We start from the raw sequence: 25,704 nt of genomic DNA on the forward strand, positions 1-25,704 counted from the left end.
TTTTTGAGATGCACTCTCGCTCTGTTGCCCAAGCTGGAGTGCAGTGGCGCAATCTCAGCTCACTGCAACCTCTGCCTCCCAGATTCAAGTGATTCTCCTGCCTCAGCCTCCCGAGTACCTGGGATTATAGGCACGCGCCACCATGCCCAGCTAATTTTTTGTATTTTTTTTTTAATAGAGACGGGGTTTCACCATGTTGGCCAGGCTGGTCTTGAACCCCTGACCTCAGGTGATCCACCTGCCTTGGTCTCCCAAAGTGCTGAGATTACAGGTGTGGTGTGAGCCACTGCACCCGGCCAATTTTTTTTGTTTTTGTTTTTGAGGCAGGGTCTCACTTTGTTACCCAGGCTGGAGTGCAGTGGCTCCATCTCAACTCACTGCAGCCTCAACCTTCTGGGTTCAAGTGAGCCTCTCGCCTCAGTCTACCAAGTCGCTGGGACTACATGTGCTTGCCATCACACCTGGCTAATTTTCTTGTATTTTTCGTAGAGATGGGGTTTCCCTACCTTGCCCAGGCTAGTCTCAAACTCTTGAGCTCAAGTGATCCACCGCCTCAGCCCCCAAAATTGGTAGGATTAGAGGCATGAACCACCACACCTGGCCTGTAATGGAATTTTTATGAAAAGTAAACTAGAGGCCGGGCGTGGTGTCTCTTGCCTGTAATCCCAGCACTTTGGGAGGCTGAGGCTGGCAGATCACCAGAGGTTGGGAGTTCGAGACCAGCCTCACCAACATGGAGAAACCCTGTCTCTACTAAAATTATAAAATTAGCCAGGCATGGTGGCGCAAGACTGTAATCCCAGCTACTTGGGAGGCTGAGGCAGGAGAATCGCTGGAACCCAGGAGGCAGAGGTTGCAGTGAGCCGAGATTGACCCATTGCACTCCAGCCTGGGCAACAGGAGCAAAACTCTGTCTCAAAAAAAAAAAAAAGAAGAAGAAGAAGAAAAGTAAACTAGAGGCCAGGCGCAGTGGCTCACACCTGTAATCCCAGCACTTTGGGAGGCCTAGGTGGGTGGATCACCTGAGGTCAGGAGTTCATAACCAGCCTGGCCAATATGGTGAAACCCCATCTCTACTAAAAAATACAAAAATTAGCCAGGTGTGGTGGTAGGCACCTGTAATCCCAGCTACCCGGGAAGCTGAGGCAGGGAGAATTGCTCGAACTCGGGAGGCAGAGGTTGTAGTAAACTGAGATTGCACCACTGCACTCCAGCCTGAGTGACAGAGCAAGACTCCTCAAAAAAAAAAAAAAAAAGTAAACTACAAAACGAATAAAGAAGTTGACATAATTTTTTAGCTTTCCTTAGAAATACTTTATTAAAGGTAAATATTTATTTTTATTTTGAATTTTTTAAATGCAGAGTTTCCTTCTGTATTATATGGAACTAATACTTTTTTTTTTTTGTTCTTTGAGATGGAGTTTGCCTCTTGTTGCTCAGGGTGGAGTGCAGTGGTGCAGTCTCAGCTCACCACAACCTCTGCCTCCTGGGTTCAAGCGATTCTCCTGCCTGAGCCTCCCCAGTAGCTGGGACTACAGGCATGCACCACCATGCCCGGCTAATTTTTCTTTCTTTCTTTTTTTTTTTTTTTGTATTTTTTGTGGAGACAAGTTTTCACCATGTTGACCAGGTTGGTCTCAAACTCCTGACCTCAAGTGGTCCACCTACCTCAGCCTTTCAAAGTGCTAGGATTACAGGCGTGAACCACCGAGCCCAGCCAAAGGGTTAGGTATTTATTGTAGTCTTTGTAGTCTGGGCTTGTTTTTACCCATCTTTCTTAGGAAGGATTTCCAAGTGTTTGAAGGGATTAGGGTGTTATGATCTGTTTAGTGCGGCCATATCTATCTACATTAGGGAGCACCCCAAGTCCCGTAACGCTGTGGTTCTTACAGACTCATAGAGTTACTCCCTTGGTGGTCTTGGACAAGATGCAAAAGAATTCTCTGGATTACCAGGCAGAGACCTTGTTCTTTTCCCTTACTTGATCCCAAATAAATGAAGTCTCTCTCTCTGTGCTGAGCTGCCTGGACTGGGGGAGGGGTAGCACAAGCACTCCTGTGTGGCCACCAGCACTGCCACTGCACTGGGTCAGACCTGAAGCCAGCACAGCACTGCGTCTTGCCCAAGGCTCACTGTAACCACCACCTGGCTACTGCCTATGTTTGCTCAAGACCCTAGGGCTCTACAATCAGCAAGTGGCAAAGCCAGTCTGGCCTGCGTCCTACCCTTCAGGACAGTGAGTTCCTCCAGGTGGTTCCAGAGGTGCTGTCTAGGAGCCAGGGCCTGGAGTCAGAAACCTTAGGAATCTACCTGGTGCTCTGTTCTGCTGCAGCTGTGTATGCCTCCAAGCCACAAGGCAAAGTCTTTCCCACTCTTCCCTCCCCTTTCCCTAGGCAGCGGAGTCTCTCCGTGTTCACCACCACCATAGGCTCACAGTGAGTACTGTGCCGCCAATGTTCACTTAAGACCCAAAGCTTCTTCAGTCAGCAGGTGATGAATCCTGCCAGAAATAGGTCCTTCCCTTCAAGACAGCATGTTCCCTTCTGATGGAGGGTGTGTCTGGAAATGCCATCAGGTAGCTAGGGCCCAGAATGGGGAGGCCTCTCAACTCTGCCACCTCTCATTTCTGCCCAGTGTCCTATCCTACTGTAGCTGAGCTGGTATCCAAGTTCCTTCATTGTCGTGGGAAGCAGGAAGAGATGGGTACAGGTGAAGGTAGATGTATATGTTACAGGAGGGAATAAAAAAGAATTTGTAGTAGGTGTTTTTTACTTCCTCTCTGAGGAAAAAGGCAGTCAAAGGTAGTCAAAGGCAGTCTGAGGAAAAAGACAGTCAAAGCTTCAAAGGAGCACCTTGAGCTTCAAAGGTTCTCTATCAAATGTAACAGAGAAATAGTATTGCAGGCCCAGTTGATCCTAAGAATTGTGACTTTGTGATTGTCTTTTTTTTTTTTTTCTTTTTGAGACGGAGTCTCACTCTGTCACCCAGGCTAGAGTGCAGTGGCACAATCTTGGCTCACTGCAACCTCTGCCTCTCGGGTTCAAGAGATTCTCCTGCCTCAGCCTCCCAAGTAGCTGGGATTACAGGTCCATGCCACCATGCCTGGCTAATTTTGTATTTTTAGGAGAGACGGGGTTTCACCATGTTGGTCAGGCTGGTCTTGAACTCCTGACCTCGTGATCTGCCCAACTCAGCCTCCCAAAGAGCTCGAATACAGGTGTGAGCCACCAAGCCCAGCTGACTGTCTTATGAGAGTTGGGATTCTGTCAGCATGCCATGGGACCTTTGGATAGCCCAGCCTCAGTAGGTAGAAAGGCTTGGCCAGATGCCATATGATTGTGCTTTTTTCACCTAGGAACATATGGAATCAATAACCTGTCTCTAGGTGAGCATGGACTAGCAAGGCCTAAACTAGTCCATTCTCATGAAATAATTTATGTGTAATAACCATGGAAAGAGAAAATACATAACATTTTACACAGACTGTATTATTATTATTATTATTATTATTATTATTTTTGAGATGGAGTCTTGCTCTGTCGCCCAGGCTGGAGTGCAGTGGCGAGATTTCGGCTCACTGCAAGCTCCGCCTCCCGGGTTCACGCCATTCTCCTGCCTCAGCCTCACAGGTAGCTGAGACTACAGGTGCCCGCCACCACGCCTGGCTAATTTTTTGTATTTTTAGTAGAGACGGGGTTTCACCATGTTAGCCAGAGTGGTCTGGATCTCCTGACCTGGTGATCTGCCCTCCTCGGCCTCCCAAAGTGCTGGGATTACAGGCATGAACCACTGCACCTGGCTGACTTTATTATTTTTATGTGTGAGATGAAACAGAACTTTTTTTTTTTCCAGGCCGGGCATGATGGATCATGCCTGTAATCCTAGCACTTTGGGAGGCCGAGATGGGGGGATCACGAGGTCAGGAGTTCGAGACCAGCCTGGCCAATGTAGTGAAACCCCATCTCTACTAAAAATGCAAAAAATTAGCCAGGCTTTGTGGTACATGCCTGTAATCCCAGCTACTTGGGAGTCTGAGGCATGAGAATCACTTGAACACAGGAGGCGGAGGTTGCAGTGAGCCGAGATCACACCACTGCACTCCAGCCTGGGCAACAGAGCGAGAATCTGTCTCAAAAAAAAAAAAAAAAAAAAAGTTAGCCAGGCATGGTAGTGCACACCTGTAATCCTAGCTACTCGGGAAGCTGAGGCAGGAGAATTACTTGAACCTGGGAGGCGGAGGTTGCAGTGAGCTGAGATCGCCCCACTGTACTCCAGCCTGAGCGACAGAGTGAGACTCTCTCAGAAAAAAAAAAAAAAAAAAAGTAAAAAAACCTTTAATATTGAAGTCTTTAAAATACTGTTGGCGTCCAGGCGCAATGGCTTACGCCTGTAATCCCAGCACTTTGGGAGATAGTGGTGGGCGGATCGCTTGAGGTCAGGAGTTTGAGACCACCTTGGCTAACATGGTGAAACCCCATCTCTACTAAAAATACAAAAAATACAGGGAGGAAGAGGTTGCAGATAGCTGAGATCGTGCCACTGTACTCCAGCCCAGGCGACAGAGTGAGACTGTCTCAAAAAAAAAAAGTAAAATATATTGGCAAACTACATTCAGAATTAAGTTTAAATTTAGCAGACTTAAGGAAAAGTATTAAGTTTATGGAAACAATTATAAAGCCAAGTAAGGACATGAGTAGAGTAACAGCTCTGCCAATTCCTAGGGCTGTGAACTTAATAACTTCAAGCTTCAGAATAGATCTATGTAATGAGGTTGATAAGAGTCCTTAATAGAATCACCATGGGAATTACATAATTTACATAAAATGTAAGGTTTCTGGCACATAATGAGGATTTCATAAATGCTAGCCATTTTGGTTTTATGGTGAGCACATGCATACATTTAGTCATCTCCAAATATTAAATCTTATAGTCCTTTGTAGTTAAAATGTGTGAATTTTATTGAATATTAAAACTTTTAAATGTGATTTTTAGAAGGAAAGAAAAATTAGACTATCAGGTGCAAAATAGAAGTATAAAATTTATTTAAAACCACCCACAAAGTTCTGTGTAATCAGGAATGGTACAATTTGCAATAGTTTTTTTTTAAAAAAACTCATGACAAAGATTTAAAATATATTTTCAATTACAGTATTCATTTAGCCTTATTCAGTTAGAACAATAAAAAAACCTTTATGCTCTAAATAAATGACACACAAGAAAAATATAACAATTTCCACAACTACCTTTACATGTATGTTTCAACACTAATACATTTCAATGCATTTTGCTACATAAACATGAAATCATGTACAACTGCTGTGCACCAAAATTTAGCTTAATTAGATCTTTCAAGTAACATGCAATTCCAACTCACAAGTCTTCAAGTACTGCTAGTAAGTGTTCCCTTGTTTGCAGAGGATTAAATGTTGATAATGAATTAAAATTATCTTAATTAAAATGATCACTTTCTTTTCTACATGGTGAAGTGCTTTTTCTTTTACTGCTTCCCCCATATGTTAAGAATGAAATCGGATATTTGTGAAGTTTTAAAAGTGTTTCCTTGCTAAGACATTTCATTTTGTACAGGATACTTAATATAGTAGGATGGCAATAGGTAAAAGTCGCCCAAATCAAAAATTCAAAGGTAAATAATAAATAGTAAATATATCCTGAAGAGAGAAAGAAGTCAGCTAAAAGATAGGAATATTAGCTTATGAAATTAGTATTTCCGTATTCAGTATTATTCTATTTCACCATGGTAAAAAATCTGTGTATATTTTACTCCCACCAATGATAAACATTCTGGCTTCTCCTTTGAATTAAGGTAAAAGTACGCAAGTGAATTTACTTGGTAATTAAGCATATAGCGTGTGAAAAAAATAAACGAAGTTAATGATTTTCTTCCTGCCAGATAGCTTTGCAAGTTTCTTGTTAGGGAACACTTCATGATTTCTTAATAACCTAACTAAATATGACCACCCACCCACACATCACAATGTAAAAACTGCCCTTAGTTTATACTATAAACCACTTCTGGAAAAATATTTATCTTAAAGCACCTATCACAATGTTATTTCATAAAAGTTAAAAAAAATATGAACATACATTGCAATAAAATATTTAATTTTTTTCAGGAGTTATTTTTGTAAAGTCCCAGTTGTCAACTATTTCATCATCACAAACAAGCATTGATGAGGATAGGCAGTTACTGAACTGAATCACCAAAAGGGGAATTTATTTGACTATCTAGAGTTGTTTGGCCTGTTCGTGTGTGTGTGTGTATGACCCAGAATGTGCTAATTAGCCAAAACATCCTACCTCTTTATATTTATAAACATATTTATAAAGAGGTTATTTTAAAATTTTACAAATACATCTCATTTTTCATTATTTAAAAATTTACAAATACATCTTGTTATTTTTCTTAACTCTCTGAGCAAATCTCTGGGTCAACCTTTGACCCACAGATTTTATGTGGCAAGAATCAAAGCAAAGCGAACAAAACAAAATGAATTCAATTAAGTGGGAGACACTACTATCTCTTAGAGAGGGAGTCTTGCTCTGTCTTAGAGATACCAACAATTTTGCTTTTTTTTTTTTGAGATGGAGTCTCACTCTGTCACCCAGGCTGGAGTGCAGTGGCACAATCTCGGCTCACTGCAACCTCCGCCTCCCGGGTTCAAGCAATTCTCTGCCTCAGCCTACCAAGTAGCTGGGGTTACAGGCATCTGCCACCACGCCCGGCTAATTTTTGTATTTTTAGTAGAGACGGGGGTTTCACCATCTTGGCCAGGCTGGTCTTGAACTCCTGACCTCGTGCTCCACCCGCCTTGGTCTCCCAAAGTGCTGAGATTACAGGCGTGAGCCACCACACCCGGCCCAATTTTGCATTTTTACGATCAGGAGTTGGGAACTAAAATGTTTACCTACCATGTTTCCTTCCAAAAACCCTGCATTTCAATATAAAAAATACATTAAATTTTGATTGTGAGGTGCTCACCCTAGCTTTTTAAAAAAGTAACATTAAAAAATATATTATTTAGGAGATTTCCCCGTTTTAGTATTACAGGGATATTCTTTATAAAAAGAACTTTTTATAAGGAGGAAAAAATATAAAACTTCATAAATCTAAGCCCTATTGTGGAATTTAGGTAATTTGGGAGACCTTCTTTAGTACCCATAAGAAACTAGCTGGCTAAATAAATAATGGAAACAAAATACTTCAGAAGCATGTTTTGCAAATGAACAAATTTTATATTCTCAGATCAGGTGTGACAAAATTTCTGCTCAGCAACATTCTCTCCAAGTCATTGTTCATGATGCAGAAATTTAGCAGTCTACAGGTAATAAATATTTTAGTCTCCGATTGATTGACTTGCTGTGTGACTTGGAGCCAGCCATATGCTATTCTTGCCATCTGCAGGTTCCTCACCTCTAAGATGGGAACAGTGTTCTCCGTCTAACCCTCAGTAACGGGCAGAAAAAGCTCCTCATAGTAAAGCAGTTGGTAATCTAAAACATTATATAGCATGAGGATTATACCTTTGATTACTACTGTTGCTTTCAAAATGGCTCCTAAGTTTCAGCAGCAATTTTTCAGATAAAATTAGTACAGAGTAGACAGAAGAAATATTAAAAATATTTCTTGCTTTTAAGCAGGTAGAGTGAACCCTCAGATTGCTGATAGGAGCACAATTCTTCCATTCTGTCCCTTAATTTCCCCTTCTTACGGTCAAAAGCATTTCTGATGGTTTACTTGTGCCTCCTCTTTCAATTACTTTCAGTTCATTTCCTAATCTTTCTCACCCAGATTATAGAATAATTCCTATTACTGCCAAAAACCAAAGAATTCCAATGGAGTAAATTTACATTAGAAATAGTAAAGCCATACAGAATAACTTAGAATATTTAACTTCATACACAAATAAAACACTCAAACACTAATAAATAGGAGTTAAACATTGTTGGGATTGGTAAAGTGAGAGAGAGCACTCAATATTAGCAGTCTTGTGACTGCTTATTATTCCTAAAAATGGAATTTGCCTAAAACTGAAAAGAGTTGAATACAAGTTTGTAATTTCTTATGATGTTACACCTAAAAGAACTTGCGGGACACAATGGAAAAGACAGCTTTACCAGGATGGTTGCTATTTTTTAAATGAACCATGTGTATTTGTGTAGGGGATCAGAGGAATGCAGACAGGACAGAGAAGAGGAAGCAATAGATTTTTAATTTAAAGAAAATCAGAAGAAAAATAACACTGTAAAAAGAATGAAAGTGCGCTTAGTGATATTGCAGCTTCAGTAAAATGAGAAAAAAGAAAAATAACAAGTAGAGTTTCTAGTCAAGGTTCATACCTTGCCAAATGGAGAAGAAACCAAATTAATTTCCAATATTGTTTCTCCTAAAATGAAAATCTGACAGCTGCAAAATTTCTTTCTTATGAACAAGACAAGGATCATGACTTACATAACAGCTGCCATGGACAAAATTTCTATTTTTAGGAAAGCTAGCTTTATACTGTTAAAGGTTTTCAAAGTTGCATTCAAACATAAATGGGTTAAATCAGCTAATATGTTTTACATCTAATAATGACATTCCTACTTTGGACCTAGTTTTGCTCCAACATAAAGGACATCTATAGCTGAACAAACTAGAAGAAAACTTATGACCCAGGCAAGATCACAAGTATTACAGTAAAGGTAGGAAAGAAGTACAGCTGATAAAGAAGTGATTGGCGGGGCGCGGTGGCTCACGCCTGTAATCCCAGCACTTTGAGAGGCCGAGGCGGGCAGATCGTTTGAGGCCAGGAGTTGGAGACCAGCTTGACCTACATAGTGAAATCCTGTCTCTACTAAAATACAAAAATTAGCCGGGCGTGTTGGCGGGCACCTGTAATCCCAGCTACTTGGGAGGCTGAGGTAGGAGAATCACTTGAACTCGGGAGGCGGAGGTTGCAGTGAGCCGAGGTCACGCCACTGCACCCCAGCCTAGGTGACAGAGCAAGACTCCCTCTCAAAAAAAGAAAAAAATATATAAATAAATAATGAATGATGGAATTTTAGAGCTAGAAATATTAAATGTTGCATACTACCAAATGAGAAATTAGAACATACTATAAGGCCCTTAAAGAGAAGTGAAAATGAGGAGTGGCAAAATTAGGAATACCTTTGGATTACTAGAGAAAGTATAATATATCCCTTTTGAAGCAAACAATGGTATATGATTGGAAGCCCAGAAGAAATAGGGAATTAAAAAGTCATCCAGATACTGAAAGGTAGAGAATTAAAATTTGTAGCAAAAAATAGTTAATAAAATTTGTAGCTATCAATGCAGACAAAAATAGTGATGATATCCTGCATAAGTCAGCTCTACCATCTCAGGAAGTAATAAAGGAACTCAGTTTCCATTTTATACATATAGGAAAAGCAAGAACATTTCAATAAATCTCAATACATTCTATGAAAACACACAAATTTAATTTCTAATGGACATACTGATTCTGACTTTCCGAACTGCATTCCAGAGCAATGGATGACATCATTTTCTAAAGCTGTTAAAATGTAGCTCAACATGGAGCATAATTTGATTTGGATAAATCCAGACCCCTTCAGCAATTACGTATTGATTACATTCACTTGGTTGAGTGTGCCACACAACTGGTGTTCAATATACTTATGGGCAAGTTTAGAAGCTATGTGCAATAAAATAGTATTCCAATACATGTAGACAGCTACATCAAAATAAACTATGCTGGGGCTTAATTGTGAGGCTAACTAGGCAAAGGGCATGAATGAACTCTGTAAGCATGGCTAGGTAGTATATACAGTGGAAATACACTTTCCTTAATTATTTCAATCATCCATGCCTTTATAACTTCTTGTATATGCTTAACACTAGTTCCAGGGGAATTGAAAGCCTATACTGTACAAGCATCTGATACTTGTTTATTTCCCAGTGATAAAATACCCTTTGGGTAAGAAAATCAAGTTTCCCTACAGTTCTCAACACAAAGTGGCCTTCATCTATTTAAATTCTAATTACAATCTAGCATTAAGATCTGCTCTCTGGGCCCCAGTGATTGAGCTATGCGATTTCTCAGGTGTCTTCCATTGTTATGAGAGGCCACTACTATATGAACTTATTTCAAAATTCTCATCATAAATCTCTGTAAAAGGTCAAAGCTCACAGTTGTATTAAATCTAGATAAAAAAGATTTCCATGCATCAAGGTGTGAAACTGAAGGTAATAGTATAAATCTATTAAAGGTTGCATACAGCTACTGATTTAGTTGGCACATGCAAAGGAAATGCTGTGCCCCTGTCAGTGGAAGTTTCATGCAATAAAGTCCTATGTCCCAGATAAAAAGTCAATATAATTTTTGTTTTAAAAACTGGTTCAGGGTTGTTTTCACACACACTATTGTGAAATGTTATCAGTAGAAATCCACTGTAATAATGTTAGAAAGTAGGTTAGTCGTGTGAATTAAATCAGTAGCTTATTTACACAAGGGTATGCATTCAATTAAATATGTATTGAGGTTACGTCTTAAGTAAATTACTTACGGATCTCATCTAGTTGAAGTTCTATATTTAATAAATGAAATTACTTCATCAACATGCAGACTGAGTAGGAAAGTTATTTAAGATGTAAACATGTTGCAATAATTTGCCTACAGCTATGCCTTTTCAGATAGCCTCACTTTCCAATAAGAATGTATTTCAATTATGTTTATGACCTGGTCTATTTGGTACTTTGTAGATGAATTGGAAACAAGAGGTAGGTGAGACAGACAAGCACAAGAAAAAAAAGAAATTTCAACAATGGCTCAAGAGCCATTAGAAATGGAATTTCAGGCCAGGTGGAGTGGCTCATGCCTATCATCCTTGCACTTTAGGAGGCTGAAGCAGGAGGATCGCTTGGGGCCAAGAGTTTGAGACCAGCCTGGGCAACATAGTGAGACTGTCTCTACAAAAAAAAAAAAGAAAAAAAAGAAAAAAGAAATGGAATATCAAAGGCAGCATGATATTTCGTATGATTCTGCAATAGGCAGGAATTATTCTCTCTTTAAAGTTGGTAAGTTTGTAGCATATTATGAACTGAGTGGGCTATTAGGAGGTCATGTATCAGTGAATTCAATGATCATACTATGAACAAACGCAGATTTAAAACCCAATTTAAGTGTTATAAGAGAGGTACAAGAAAAGGTGATCATTACAGTAAAACATAATAGAGGGGTAGAAATAATGTTAGATGACCAGTTTTATGAGAGAAAATGTCATTTCAAACAAATTTATTTCCTTGCTTCATGAGAAAGAGCATTCTAAAAGCAGTGTAGCCAGCATACAATCACAATGCTGCAGAACATTGAATAAGCTTTTTAAAAAAATCACAGGGCAGAGAATGGGATGGTAAATTGTTAAAATCAGGAAAGAGAGTCCAACAAAGTAGGAATCCAATTTGGTTCCCACAGTGGGGTAATCAGCTTAAGAAGTCCATTCATGATTTTAACTACAACAATGGAATGGAAACATTTCAGTTGATACTAGATATTTTCAAATACTTGTTTTGGTAAACTGCAACAAGCGTCACAAATCCCAATAGTTCCAAAAGTTAACATTGATGTTTCAAGTTTAGATTGTTAAGAAACCTATTGAGAGAGAGATCAATTTGAATTACTGCATACATTACCATGGATTATACTGAAGATAATTTGCTACTTCTTTTAAAAATATTTCTGAGGGTAGTTTTTATTCTTCAAGTTTACTATGTCATAGGTGGTGATCCAAAGAAAAATAAAAGTGATACTTAGATTTTTCAGGCATTCAATAAGTGTGGACTCGAAGAATGAGTAGATGAGTGGATGCATAAAGAGCCATAAAACTTTATCCATTAAATCTGGTGAAGAAATAATTTCTAGTGGGAGCTAAGGCCTAAAATCTAAAACATAATCTCGCAAGGGTGTATTCCTGATAGTCTAATACTAGTAAATATCTTGTTGAAGCAGCTGAAGCAATAAACAATCACTTATTTATATACTTATATGTATATAAGAAACCTTAGGCTCACAAAAATATACATGTCTTAAAACGGAAATCTAAGGCACACAAAATACTAAAACAAGTCAACGAATTACCCTATTTTACATATTCAACAAGCAGAAATCTACTTGTACACCATGGTCTATCAATGGACATTTTGTTATTTACAATCCCTTCATATTCCTTTACTTGGATTAGTCAAAAGCTCAAAACAGATACTTTGCACCATGTATTATTTTAATAAGTTACAATGAGTTTTTCTTTAGAGAGCCTGCTGGAACTGTTTGCTTTTGCACCAAAATTGTAAGTGTTAGCGGTTGTGGGCTTCCTATGGCATTTCCAAGGGAGAAGCACCATTAGGTTTTCCATACTCCCAAGGAATCTGACACTTTGAATGTGATAGCACCTCTGCATTTTAACAGAATCAAGTATTTCATTGAAAATTCTCCTTGTTCGAAACATGTTGTTTGGGTAATCCTTTTTGTTTTGCAATAAAATGAGTCAATAAAGTAATAGGAAGAAAATGGGAAGACTAAAATAAACTTAATGCCTATTTTCCTGTTACCTAGAACATAGGCAATTATCAGAAAAGATGAGTTATCATTTTCCCAAATCTAGTATGCTAAGATAAACAAATGAATTAGCTCTTAATGGCCAAAGCCATGTTTATAGTACCATTCCTCTTGTTTTTGACTTGGGGTTGGGGAGGCATGTGATGATAATAGGGAATTTGTTTTCAAAATATTTCAACAAGAATTTTTTTTTTCTAATTCTGTATCAGACTTCAGTACAAATATCTGTCTACTTAGTTTTTGTATTTTATCACCTTGAGACATTAGAAGCATTTGACTCTTCTGAAACCTATCCTGTCCCCTCATCTCCTTTTGGAAACACCTCTCATGGATTATACTGAGAAAGGTGGGATGAAACTAAATTGAGGTTGTTCAATAAGAAGAGACCACTCTTACCTAGTTCCAAAGAGAATGTTAATCAATATTGGTGATATGCTTCCTAATTCCAATTTTAGAGATAATTAACAACTTCTCATTATCTAACTATTTTATATACTGCAAGTTGCTAATACTTGAATGTGAGAGGACACAGTAAAAGAACACAAACCACATACATGATTAGAATACATACTGCAGTTAACAAGATGGAACTCTACACAGCAAGGATAAATGATTTCTCTTGTATGCAAATATGCACAAACAATAGACAATAGGATTCTTATACTATATTATTTCAAGTTACTTTTAAAAATAGAAAGTGCTTTTAAAATATATATTTACAATTTATGAACAGCCTCCAACCATTACTAACAACAATGATTTATTTTATACAGGAGAAATATTTTAAGAGAGAAAACATTTCATAAGTTTATTTCAAAGGAAGATGCCAATTTTCTAGCAATGATTGGAAGATGTTGGAACAATGGCACCATGAAATAATGATTCAGCTTATTTTTAACTGTGTGGATGTGGTTAAGCACCAGAAGCTGTGTAGAGTTAACACTGTGTGTCTTGATTTTACATCATAGAACATGAACCTGTTAAAATCCTCTAAAAATGACTCTTGTTTCATAGTAAACAGACTTAATTTAAAGCACCAAACTGAGTGATTCTATCAAGGTTAATGCCTAACTGAAACATTTCTTTATGTATTTAAAACTATAAAACTTTTATTTTTGCTTAAAATGTGCACCTTCTACCAATTGTCAAAATATAGTCACAGTTAAGAATACCCACCCCATTTTGTTATCATTATTATTTTTTTACCTCAGACTTGAAATGGGTGAGATGAAGATAGTAAACGACAACATGACTTTCTTTTAACAGCACCTTGAAAAAATACACTGCACTAGCAAAGGCATTAAGAGGGGGAGAAAAGCCTTCAGACCCAATGGTTATAGGGCCCCGCAACGTGTGTGAGAGCATAAGGGGACACGGTGACAACATTGTCATGGGTTAATGTTAATGCTTTATGAGAAGGAATTTGGTTCAATTCATTTACTTCAGAGGACTGTTCTGGACCTTCATTAGCTGCCTGGTCTTTTTGCTCTGAGGCCTTCATTTTCTTATTCTTAGCTTCTTTAGCCTCAAACTTAATCTTGTTTAGTTCAAAACCGTGTTGGGGCTTATTCAGGTTTTTGTGCTGGTAAAAGACAAGGGAGAGGCGGGTTGGATGATTACGGTTGGGGTGCTCAACAGGAGTGGTAGCGTGCAGCTCTCGCCGGGCACACTCAATCAAAACTGAGCCATGAGCAGGTGCGATGGCCACCCCACCAATATTTGCATCCAAAAAGATGTGCTCACTGTCTGACCAATACTCATCAATATGGGGCAATTTCTCCTCAGCAGGTGACAGGGGTTCATCAGATAGGGGTTCGTCTGATGGAGGCTCATCTGCTTCAGAATGCTGCTCATCTTCTTCCATTGGAGAAGAGGCAAGGTCTTGAGGAGAGGTGAGGAAGGAGGGCTGGTGGTTTGGCTGATGAGATGTTAGCAGCTCAATCACACCAGTGGAAGGCTCAGAATTAACGAGGGGCTCCGTCACAGGAGCAGACAGGGTGGGGAGAGGAGCCACTTCGCCAAGCTGTGAAATGCCAGGGTCATCGGTAGCAGCTGCATTGGCACCACTGAGTCTTCCCGAAGGCATCGTACAGTGGGGAGTGCTGCTTCTTTCTGAAAACCCGCATGAGGCTGTTGCGTCATTCTTCAGTGGAGCTGGTGTGGCTGAAGCAGTCTTCGGGGACCAAGAGAAGCCTGGAGATGCCTCTTTCACTGGGTGAGGAGCAGATGGCATCAGCGAATAAGTTTTAGTGTTGTCTGAACTTTTTAAGATAAAATGGGGTTCGGTTTCACTTTTTACTTCAGGTTGCACGGTCTCAGTTTTACTCCCTAAACAAGGACACCAAATGTGAAGAAAAATACAAATTACTTTTGGTAGGGGTTGTCTTTTAAAAAGTATTTTCAAAGACATGTACAAAGAATTATATAAGAAAACGCTGATGTTGTGTTGCTTGGTTTTGTTCTGTTCATTTCAAATCACAAACACGAATTAAAAACTTTATGTAGTTTTGTATACTTTTTCATCCAATAATTTTTATTTTTATTTTTTATTTTTTTTTGGAGACAGAGTCTCCCAGGCTGGAGTGCAGTGGCACGATCTCGGCTCATGCCATTGTCCTGCCTCAGCCTCCCGAGTAGCTGGGACTACAGGCGCCCGCCACCACGCCTGGCTAATTTTTTGTATTTTTTTGTAGAGACAGGGTTTCACCGTGTTAGCCAGGATGGTCTCAATCTCCTGACCTCGTGATCCGCCCACCTCAGCCTCCCAAAGTGCTGGGATTACAGGCTTGAGCCGCTGTGCCCGGCCATAATTTTCTTTAAAGAACTCTTCCTTTGGGAAAGAGGCATAAATAAGTGCAAAAATCTAGTCAAAAGGATGGCTGTTCATTGTTTGAAATAGTAAAATATTGGAATTGAACTAATTAGGTAGGAAGTCAATAATACAACTAAATGTTGTAATATTGTGCAGGTATTGTAAATACAATCACATAGAGCAATATTTAACTATTCAAAGAGATATTTAGATACGTTTTAGGCATTGTATGACCCTATATTTTAAAAAGTAAAAACAAGTAATAGTTTATAAATATTTCTAGGTAACAAAATCATCTTAACTGGCAAAGTCCAAGGTTAGGCAGAGGGAAGTCAAGCAAAACATTGTAGTTGAACATAAATCTTTGTGACCCTCAAAAGCAAGAGTATTTCAGCTTAGTTTCCTTCTCATTAAGGAAGTAGATCATTACTCTCAAGATGTCAACTGTGGGTTATTTGCTCTGACACATCCACATAAATCTCACATCCAATGGGAACATTTTCCTTGAGGACATTCTCCCTGTTATGAAGTTCTTTTTTTTTTTTTTGAGATGGAGTCTCGCTCTGTCGCCCAGGCTGGAGTGCAGTGGTGCGATCCTGGCTCACTGCAATTTCTGCCTCCCAGGTTCAAGTGATTCCCCCGCCTCAGCCTCCCGAGTAGCTGGGACTACAAGCGCACAACGCCGCGCCACACCCGGCTAATTTTTTGTATTTTAGTAGAGCCGGGGTTTCACCATGTTGGCCAGGATGGTCTCAATCTCCACCACGCCTGGCTAATTTTTTGTATTTTAGTAGAGACGGGGTTTCACCATGTTGACCAGGATGGTCTTGAACTCCTGACCTCGTGATCCGCCTGCCTCTGCCTCCCAAAGTGATGGGATTACAGGCATGAGCAACCACGCCTAGCCCTCTAAAAAACTATTTGGAAGTGCAAAACCAGCAAATCTTAGGACCAAGAAAAAGTAAAGCAGCCATGTTTTAAAGTAATTAAAAATATAATAAATTGATAATATAATAAATAATGATCAATTTCAGAAGCTCTGCAGTTCTCCTCTCAGATGCTACAACCTGGAGCCTTGAGAGCTCTCATTTCTAAAGATAACGCATATATAAGACCCAGAAATGGTACATCAGGAAACCTCTACTGTTATCAGTGGCACTATTATTATAGAGGATAAGTTGTCCACAGAAGGTAAATGATGGGAAGGAAAGACTAAATGACCGAGGGGTAGAATTACAAAAGGATATTATGGCCCAAGTATTGTACATTATGCTTACAAATATCTGGGAATATACATTTCTTCTCAGTATTTCTCTGTATTATTACATTTCTTTCAGCATTATATAAATGCCTGCACTGCCATCTCTGCTCATGTTATAAAAACAAATAAACAACTTCTCATAAATGTAAAAATGAAAGAAGCTAAGGAATACATTATAATGTTAATTTTGAATGTCAGCATGAATTCATGATTTTTTTCATTCTATAGGCTCATCAAAGAAATGGCTGATTTTAAATATGGGGCAGAATTATATAGATAAGCCTGGAACAACTTGTTATAGAAGTTAAGAAAGTAGGCCAGGCACGGTGGCTCACACCTGTAATCCCAGCACTTTGGGAGGCTGAGGTGGGAGGATCATGAGGTCAGGAGATCGAGACCATACCGGCTAACACGGTGAAACCCTGTCTCTACTAAAAATATAAAAAAAAAATTAGCCAGGCATGGTGGCGGGCGCCTGTAGTCCCAGCTACTCGGGAGGTTGAGGCAGGAGAATGGCGTGAACCCGGGAGGCGCAACTTGCAGTGAGCTGAGATTGCACCACTGCACTCCAGCCTGGGAGACAGAGCGAGACTCCATCTCAAAAAAAAAAAAAAAAAAAAAAAAGCTGTCAAAGACAATTGAGGTTGTGACAAAAGAACTGAGAAGCCGGCCAGGCGTGGTGGCTCTCATCAATTTGTGAGGCCGAGGCGGATGCATCACTTGAGGTCAGGAGTTTGAGACCAGTTTGGCCAACATGGTGAAACCCCATCTCAACTAAAATACAAAAATTAGCTGGGCGTGGTGGCGGGCACCTGTAATCCCAGCTACTTGGGAGGCTGAGGCAGAAGAATCACTTGAATCAAGGAGGTGGAGGTTACAGTGAGCCGAGATGGTGCCACTGTACTCCAGCCTGGGTGACAGAGTGAGACTCCTACTCAAAATATATATTAGGTGAAAAGCTGATAAGAGCCAGGTGTGGTGCACGCCTATAGTTCTAGCTGCTAGAGAGGTTCCCATGGGATCCCAGAGTTTGAGGCAGCAGTGTGCTAAGATTGTGTCTGTGAATAGCCATTGTACTCCAGCTTTGGCAACATAGCAAGACTCTGTCTTTAAAAAAAAAACTCCAAAACCCAAAACCCAAAACCAAAACTAACGAGACTTTATAATCAACAAATCAAGCCAGGTGTGATGGCTCATGCCTGTAATTACACCAATTTGGGAGGATCATTTGAGTCCAGGAGTTCCAGATCAGATGGGAAACAGGTAAAACCCCATCTCTATAAAAAATACAATAATTAGCTAGGCACAGTGGCGCACACACTACAGTCTCAGCTACTTGGAAGGCTGAAGTGGGAAGACTGCTTGAGCCTGGAAGGTTGAGGCTGTGGTGAGCCATGATCACGCTACTGCATGCACTCCAGCCTGGGCAAGAGAGCTAGATCTTGTCTCCACAAACAGAAACAAAATAACAAAAAAACAAAACAAAAACAACGATGACAACACAATACCACTGTTGAAAGTGGTGTTTAGTAATATTTATTTAATTATTGCTTAAATTGATGGTAAAGGTGACCAAGGAAGGCATCCTGAAAGTCATGTCTCTTATCTATGCCAACAACAATGAGTAGGGCTTCGAATTAGACAGGGAAATTCACAGGAACATGATAAGAACATGTTAAAATTAGCTGGGCACAGTGGTGTGTGCCTGTAGTTCCAGCTACTCTGGAGGAGACTGAGGTGGGATTATTGCTTAAGCCAAGGTGTGCCAAGCCAGCTTGGGCAATAAAGTGAGACCCTTCCCCATGCCATAAAAAAAAAGAGTATGTTAAAGTATAAAAAAGGATAAGTAGGCCGGGCGCGGTGGCTCACTCCTGTAATCCCAGCACTTTGGGAGGCCAAGGGGGGCGGATCACGAGGTCAGAAAATCGAGACCATCCTGGCTAACACGGTGAAACCCCGTCTCTACTAAAAATACAAAAAATTAGCTGGGCGTGGTGGCGGGCGCCTGTAGTCCCAGCTACTCGGGAGGCTGAGGCAGGAGAATGTCATGAACCCGGGAGGCGGAGCTTGCAGTGAGCCGAGATAGCGCCACTTCACTCCAGCCAGGGCGAGAGAGAGAGACACCATCTCAAAAACAAAAACAAAAACAAAAACAAAACAAAAGGGTGGGCGTGGTGGCTCACGCCTGTAATCCCAGCACTTTGGAGGCCAAGGGGGGCGGATCACGAGGTCAGGAGATCGAGACCATCCTGCCTAACATGGTGAAACCCTGTCTCTACTAAAAATACAAAAAATTAGCTGGGCGTGGTGGCAGGCGCCCGTGGTCCCAGCTACGCAGGAGGCTGAGGCAGGAGAATGGCTTGAACCCGGGAGGCAGAGCTTGCAGTGAGCCAAGATTGCGCGACTGCACTCCAGCCTGGGCGACAGAGCAAGACTCCCTCTCAAAAAAAAAAAAAAAAAAAAAAAGGATTAAGTCGAAAAAATTACCAAGAAATACTGATGGGTCACTTTTTTGTTGACTTTTGGTTCTGGTATATGTAAAAATATATTCAGTGTCTTAGTTTTAACTCTAAAAAAATAAGGCAAGGCAAAGTCCAAACACTTCTATCCATCAAAGTTGTGCAGAGATTAGCAGGTTCCATAGGGCTCACCTAAGGTTGGCAGTGATGAAGCCTTACTGTTGTTTGCTGTTGTTGGGTTATTCTTCCGCTTGATTCGGGGAATAGATTTCTTCTCCACTGCCCTTATCTTATGTGCAAGAACCTCTGTCATCATCGCAGCCCTCTTCTTTCCAGAACGGGGAACAGGCTGAGTGAAACACGTTCTTTTTTTGCGGCGGGGTGCCAGGACCTCAATGGCCCCAGATTTGATCTTGGCTTCCATTCCTTCCTTGGAGCCAAACTCATCTGTGTCTGAAAGCTTATAAAGAGGTAGCACATGGAGCTGCTCATCTTGAGGAATAACACCCAAAGAGCGGTTATCTTCTCGAGTTAAAGTACAAACCTGATAGGGAGAAAAACATGAAATGGGAAAGATATACGGGTCGTGCACATTCATTGTGGCTATTCCTGCCTTCGTGTTGTTGCCTTTGGGAAAGAGATTTGTATTCCCATTTTATTTTCAATTGGGTGCTGATGGTATATTATTATTTTATATCAAGCCACCCAACTCTGTTCAATCATAGTAACTTCCTAGTTGTTTGTAGGCAGACCAGAATAATATTTAGTTAATTTTCTAAGTAAATATAATGTTATAAAATACTTACCTATTTTTGATATTAAACATTCTTGTTACATTTCATCTTACTTCATTGCCTAAATTAATGAACGGCTATTGAACTGTGTTTATTGTGTTCATATTAAGTATAACTTATTAGGAAGATATGATTTTAGCTCACATAGCACCATATTTCTGATATTTCAAGAATGTCACATTCCTTGGATAGCGGGGACATAATTGATTTCTCTTTCCAGAAAGACTTATACTCTAACAGTTAAAAAATTTTTTTTAAATTTTATATTGATAAATATTCTCTTTCTCTTCTATTATTGCTCTATTCCAGTGAGGAGCCATATCAATAAATATCAATAAATTTGCCTTTCTTTGGATATGAAATATTAATAGCCAACGTTTTTCATCTTAAATGCAACCTATTTTAGCCCTCCTCCTTACATTAAAGGTTATATTTATTATAGAGAAATGAAAATACAGAACTATAGACACTATAGTGATTCCTGACTTTTGATACCTAATATTAATATTCTGCTTTAAAAACTAACATTTTATTATAAAACTAATATTTTAATTGTAATTAATTTTCCTCAAGTGATCTACCCACCGTGGCCTCCCAAAGTGCTGGGATTACAGGTGTGAGCCACTGGGCCCCGCCAAATTAATTTTCAAATATTAAAAATCCAACAGAAACCTATAAAATGTTTTATTTATTTTATAATAAAAACATATATCCTGGAGCTGTAAACCTTTTCAATGACAGCAAAGACTGGAGATAAATGAAATAAACAGATTTGATTTCCAAAGCACTTTTGGATTCATGATAGAACTTGATAGATACCAAGGTAAAGCAAAGTTAAAGGTTAAAAAAATTCATTTTTTTCAATATCTATAGTCACATTTTTCAGCAAAGTCTAAAATATAAATATATGTTTCAGCTTCAAACTCCTGGGTTTGAGTGTTTCTCCTGCCTCAGTCTCTCGAGTAGCTGGGAATACAGTTGTGTACCATCAAGCATAGCTAATTTTTTTTTTAATTGTAGAGACAGGGTCTCACAAAGTTGCCCAGGCTACACTCAAGATCCTGGGTTCAAGCAATCCTTCCACCTCAGCATCCCAAAGTGCTGGGATTACAGGCATGAGCCATGGTGCCTGGAGAAAGCCTGCAATATTAAACTGTCATGGTGGTAATCTGTTCATAACTAATAATAGTCATGCTGAAAATCAGAATGTCACATCAATAAATGTTTACTGGAAGCTATTTAATTGGTCACAGAGAGACTAAGAAGGACATAAGGAGTTGACATGAGGAGCATAATTAGAAAATAAACCAATAAGGAGTAGAAAGTAAACCAATAAAAAAAAAAAGAAAAAAATTTTTTAAAAAAAGAAATTACAGTAAAACAGGGTGAAGGGAGATGTAGTGGTAGAATTTCAAGAGTTCACATGTTTGAAGATGGGGGAATTTGGAGTGATGTCAAGTTCCAGATAAGACCCTCACTGAGTGAGTAATCCAGGCCCTGGAAGTCAAAGAGCACAGAGAAGAGAAACTGAAACTTAGCTTGACTCTGAACTGACTTCAGCCTGATCACAGATATTCTGTAATTCAGGTAAAATGTCCTGGCCAAGTGATGGTGATGAACCACTGCCTGGCTGGATTTATATAACTTCAACGCTTGGAAATAACATTGGTCTCAAAGACTCTGCAAAACATTTTTGTATACAGGAATGATATGCAAAAAGAAAAAAAAGTTGTTGTGGCTTAATCTATCACCAATACTCTTCTACTGACCAAGCAAGGAAGAAAGACTGCCTGTTGATAGATCTGATCATATACTTTCAATCACACTGTAAGAGGCTGTAGCTAAACCAAAACAAAATTATTTTTTAAAAATTGTATATTTTAAAGAGACAGGGTCTTATTGCCCAGGCTCGTCTAGAACTCCCGGGGCTCAAGCAATCCTCCTATGTTGGCCTCCTAAGTAGGTGGGATTACAGACATAAGCCAACATGCTCATCCTGCAGCCAAGACTTAATGAAGGTTTTAGAATTCTCTGGCAAACCTAAAAAACTGGTGCAGCAGAAAAACAAAAGCAATTGCTGTCTATTGATCTCGCTTTATTAGATGACAGGAAGACAATTAGGTGAAGCAAACAGACAAAAATACTATTTCATGATTTTCCACTGGGTCTTCTGCCTAATTTATGTATTTCTTAATTGACTTCAGGCAATGGACATGTGATGATTTACATAACTATAAACATAGTAGGCATACCAGAATGCAAATATTGCTGATAATTGGCACAGTTGCCTCACAAAAACCCTGAAGTGCAGACGGCAAAAACAAATATCAAGTAACATGCTCAATTTCATACCTACTAGTTTGATAGCAGAGAATTGTTACTTTAAAAAATTGGCTGAGCGCGGTGGCTCACACCTGTAATCCCAGCACTTTGGGAGGCCAAGGTGGGCAGATCACGAGGTCATGAGATCAAGACCATCCTGGCTAACACGGTGAAACCCCGTCTCTACTAAAAATACAAAAAATTGGCTGGGCGTGGTGACTCACGCCTGTAATACCAGCACTTTTCGAGGCCAAGGCAGGCAGATCACGAGGTCATGAGATCAAGACCATCCTGGCTAACACGGTGAAATCCCATCTCTACTAAAAATACAAAAAATTGGCCGGGCGTGGTGGCGGGCACCTGTAGCCCCAGCTACTCAGGAGGCTAGGGCAGGAGAATGGCGTGAACCCAGGAGGCAGAGGTTGCAGTGAGCTGAGATCACGCCACTACCCGCTAGCTTGGGAGACAGAGTGAGACTCTGTCTCAAAAAAAAAATAAAAAAAAAAGTACTCCTGCCTCCCAGCAAATACACAACAATTAAATATATAACATAGCCTTTCAATAAAATGTTTGTTTGAGGCTAGCCCTGTTACTTTTTAGAAGTGCATAGATAATGCATTTAATGAAGACCTGCACTACACACTTATTTTTTTCACTTTTTTTCCACTTATTTCTAATAACACATAAATTAAGATTTTTCACAGTAATAATCATCATAGTATACGTAAGGACTGCAGCCTAAGCATATAGCGATGGAGCTTTTAGAATATAAATTCACACAGGTACATACCACAGTGCTTCCATTATTCATGTTGTGAATGTCCCTGTGGGGATGAGCACAGAAGTCCAGGCAAGCAGTGACCCCAGAGAAGGGACGACCTTCCTTGCTGCCAAGCCGACATTCTCGGGCAACATTTTCATATTCCACCTAGAAAAGAAAGCATGGAGCACAATCTTAAGAGAGAGAAGGAAATCACCTAACTTCAGTAAAGAGTAAAAATAATTTCCTCATGAAGTTTCTAATTAATTACACTTTGTAATTTCTGAGACTAAACGTATTATTGTCATGAAGGTGTAGCTTAGCAACATTCAGGATAAAGCACTTGACAATACATGGAGTAAAAGGAAAATCACTGACTTTACAAGGGAAGGCAGGGTGAGGATACTAATTCTTGTTAGAGATGGATAAGCAAGTAAAATAGACTCAATCATTCCATTAGAAAGAAAGACCAATAAAAGTGCATTAATCATATACACAGTTTTCAATATCCGTAAAAAGAAGATATACATACATTTCATGAACTATTACTGAAAGTCAATTTGTAACTCCTTTTAAAATGAAAAGGTGGATGCTGGGCGGGGTGGCTCATGCCTGTAATCCCAGCAGTTTGGGAGGCTGAGGTGGGCAGATCACTTGTGGCCAGGAGTTCGAGAGCAGCCTGGGAAACATGGTGAAACCCCATCTCTACTAAAAATACAAAAATTAGCAGGGTGTGGTGGCGCATGTCTGTAGTCCCAGCTACTCGGGAGGCTGAGGCAGGAGAATTGCTTGAACCTGCCGGGAGGCAGAGGGTGCAGTAAGCCAAAAGGCTGAGATTGCGCCACAGCACTCCAGCCTGGGCAACAAGACCAAGACTCTGTCTCAAAAAAAAAAAAAAAAAAAAAAAAGAGTAGATCAATAAAAAGTCCAATTACATACATGTATGTTAGACATATATGCTGTGTATGTATATATTTGTTCAAATTTGAAAATTTTTCTATTAACAATGACTTTTTTTTTTTTTTTTTTTTTGGTGAGACAGAGTCTTGCTCTGTCACCCAGGCTGGAGTGCAGTGGCATGATCTCAGCTCAATGCAACCTCCACCTCCTGGGTTCAAGTGATTCTCCTGCCTCAGCCTCTTGATTAGCTGGGACTACAGGTGCACACCCACCACGCCCAGCTAATTTTTGTATTTTTAGTTGAGACGGGGTTTCACCATGTGGGCCAGGCTATTCTCGAACTCCTGACCTCAGTGATCCGACTGCCTTGGCCTCCCAAAGTTCTGGGATTACAGGCGTGAGCTAATGAGCTTGGCCAACAATGGCTTTTTAAAATATAAAACAGTCTGGCATATCTGTAATCCCATCATTTTTGGAGGGTGAGGCAGGAGCATTGCTTGAGCTTAGGAGTTTACAGTAAGCTTTGATCATGCCACTGTACTGCTGCCTGGGCAACAAAGCAAGACCCCATCTCAAATTAATAAATAAATAAAAAGTTCATACCAATACATACCTGATTTTGGTAAGCTACTGGAGCATACTGCTTATAAATTGGAGCTAATCGTGTAGCCAAACTCTGTAAGTTATCTTCAAGGTTTTTTTCCTATAGGAAAACAGAATCCATTAGTTATTTTATAATCACACCTTCGTGTGTTTAAGGTACAACTGAATCATAAATCATGGCTGATGGTGGTTAATGCACAATTCATACTTATCCTGATAAAATAGCTACCACAGAAAATCACATTGTTTCTTTTCTCCATCTAAACTATTAGACATTGTTATGCTTTAGTGAAGTCTTTTGAAAGGAAAATTCTAAGTTAATTAGAAATTTAAATAGTGTTAGAGATAAATTACAATACTGTTCATGTTGTGAAGAATGAGAGCTATGTTTTATATTTATTCAATAGTATTGGGCACTTGGAATAAATGAAAACAACGTTCCTGCTGGCAAGGGGAAATGGCAAGTAACTTGGTTACAATGTAACAAGTTCCTATAACGGAGAAGAGAGAGTACATACATAAAACACCTACTCTGTGTGAGATCCTGTTTCAAATGGAATCCATATGTCCTTATGAATTAAACACATGTCCTTATGGCCCATGAAACAGGAATATTAAGCATGATCTCTACGAAAGAGCAAGGTCAGGACACTGAGAGGTTTAGTAAATGCCTGCAGATCAAAGGAAGTAAGTGGGCAAGTGGTTGTCTATAGTTCTCTTTTCTACACCATAATAGCTACAAATTGAAGAAGACTTTGAAGGACTATGAGGACTATTAACACTCAAGAAATCTGGATTGCTACTGATAGAGACATCAGATTTTTTCAAAGGAAAACTATCACAAGAGTCTCTATTAGCGTGGTGGCTAACGCCTCTAATCCCAACATTTTGGGAGGCTGAGGTGGTCAGATCACTTGAGCTCACAAATTTGAGACCAGTCTGGGGAACTTGGTGAAACTCCACACTTCTCCAAGAAATAAAAAAAATTAGCTGGCTGTGATGGAGTATACTTGCAGTCCCAGCTACTTGGGAGGCTGAGATGGGAAGGTTGCTTGAACCTGGGAGGCAGAAGTGGCAGATCAAGAGATGATATCACACCACTGCACTCCAGCCTGGGTGACAGAGCCAGATCTTGTCTCAAAAAAGAAAAACACGTATAGAGAACATGGACTAAAAAGG

The 25,704-nt window shown here is 39.7% G+C and overlaps 1 protein-coding gene across 9 annotated transcripts in view; it reads right to left on the reverse strand.

Annotated features, from left to right (window-relative positions):
• Nucleotides 1-5,020: 5,020 nt before the first annotated feature.
• The window catches only part of TET1 (tet methylcytosine dioxygenase 1), a 168,820-nt gene continuing 148,136 nt past the window's right edge, over nucleotides 5,021-25,704 (reverse strand). For all 9 annotated transcript variants that reach the window (XM_063670530.1, XM_063670531.1, XM_063670532.1 and 6 more), the window contains 4 exons: nucleotides 24,536-24,625; nucleotides 23,053-23,190; nucleotides 19,339-19,690; nucleotides 5,021-14,942 (listed from right to left, as the gene is read on the reverse strand). In XM_063670530.1, the coding sequence (XP_063526600.1) occupies nucleotides 13,936-14,942; nucleotides 19,339-19,690; nucleotides 23,053-23,190; nucleotides 24,536-24,625 (1,587 nt within the window). In that variant the 3' untranslated portion in view covers nucleotides 5,021-13,935. The remainder of the gene's footprint in view (nucleotides 14,943-19,338; nucleotides 19,691-23,052; nucleotides 23,191-24,535; nucleotides 24,626-25,704) is intronic.

The sequence above is a fragment of the Pongo pygmaeus genome, chromosome 8 (genome assembly GCF_028885625.2).
Source record: "Pongo pygmaeus isolate AG05252 chromosome 8, NHGRI_mPonPyg2-v2.0_pri, whole genome shotgun sequence".
NCBI lineage: Eukaryota > Metazoa > Chordata > Mammalia > Primates > Hominidae > Pongo > Pongo pygmaeus.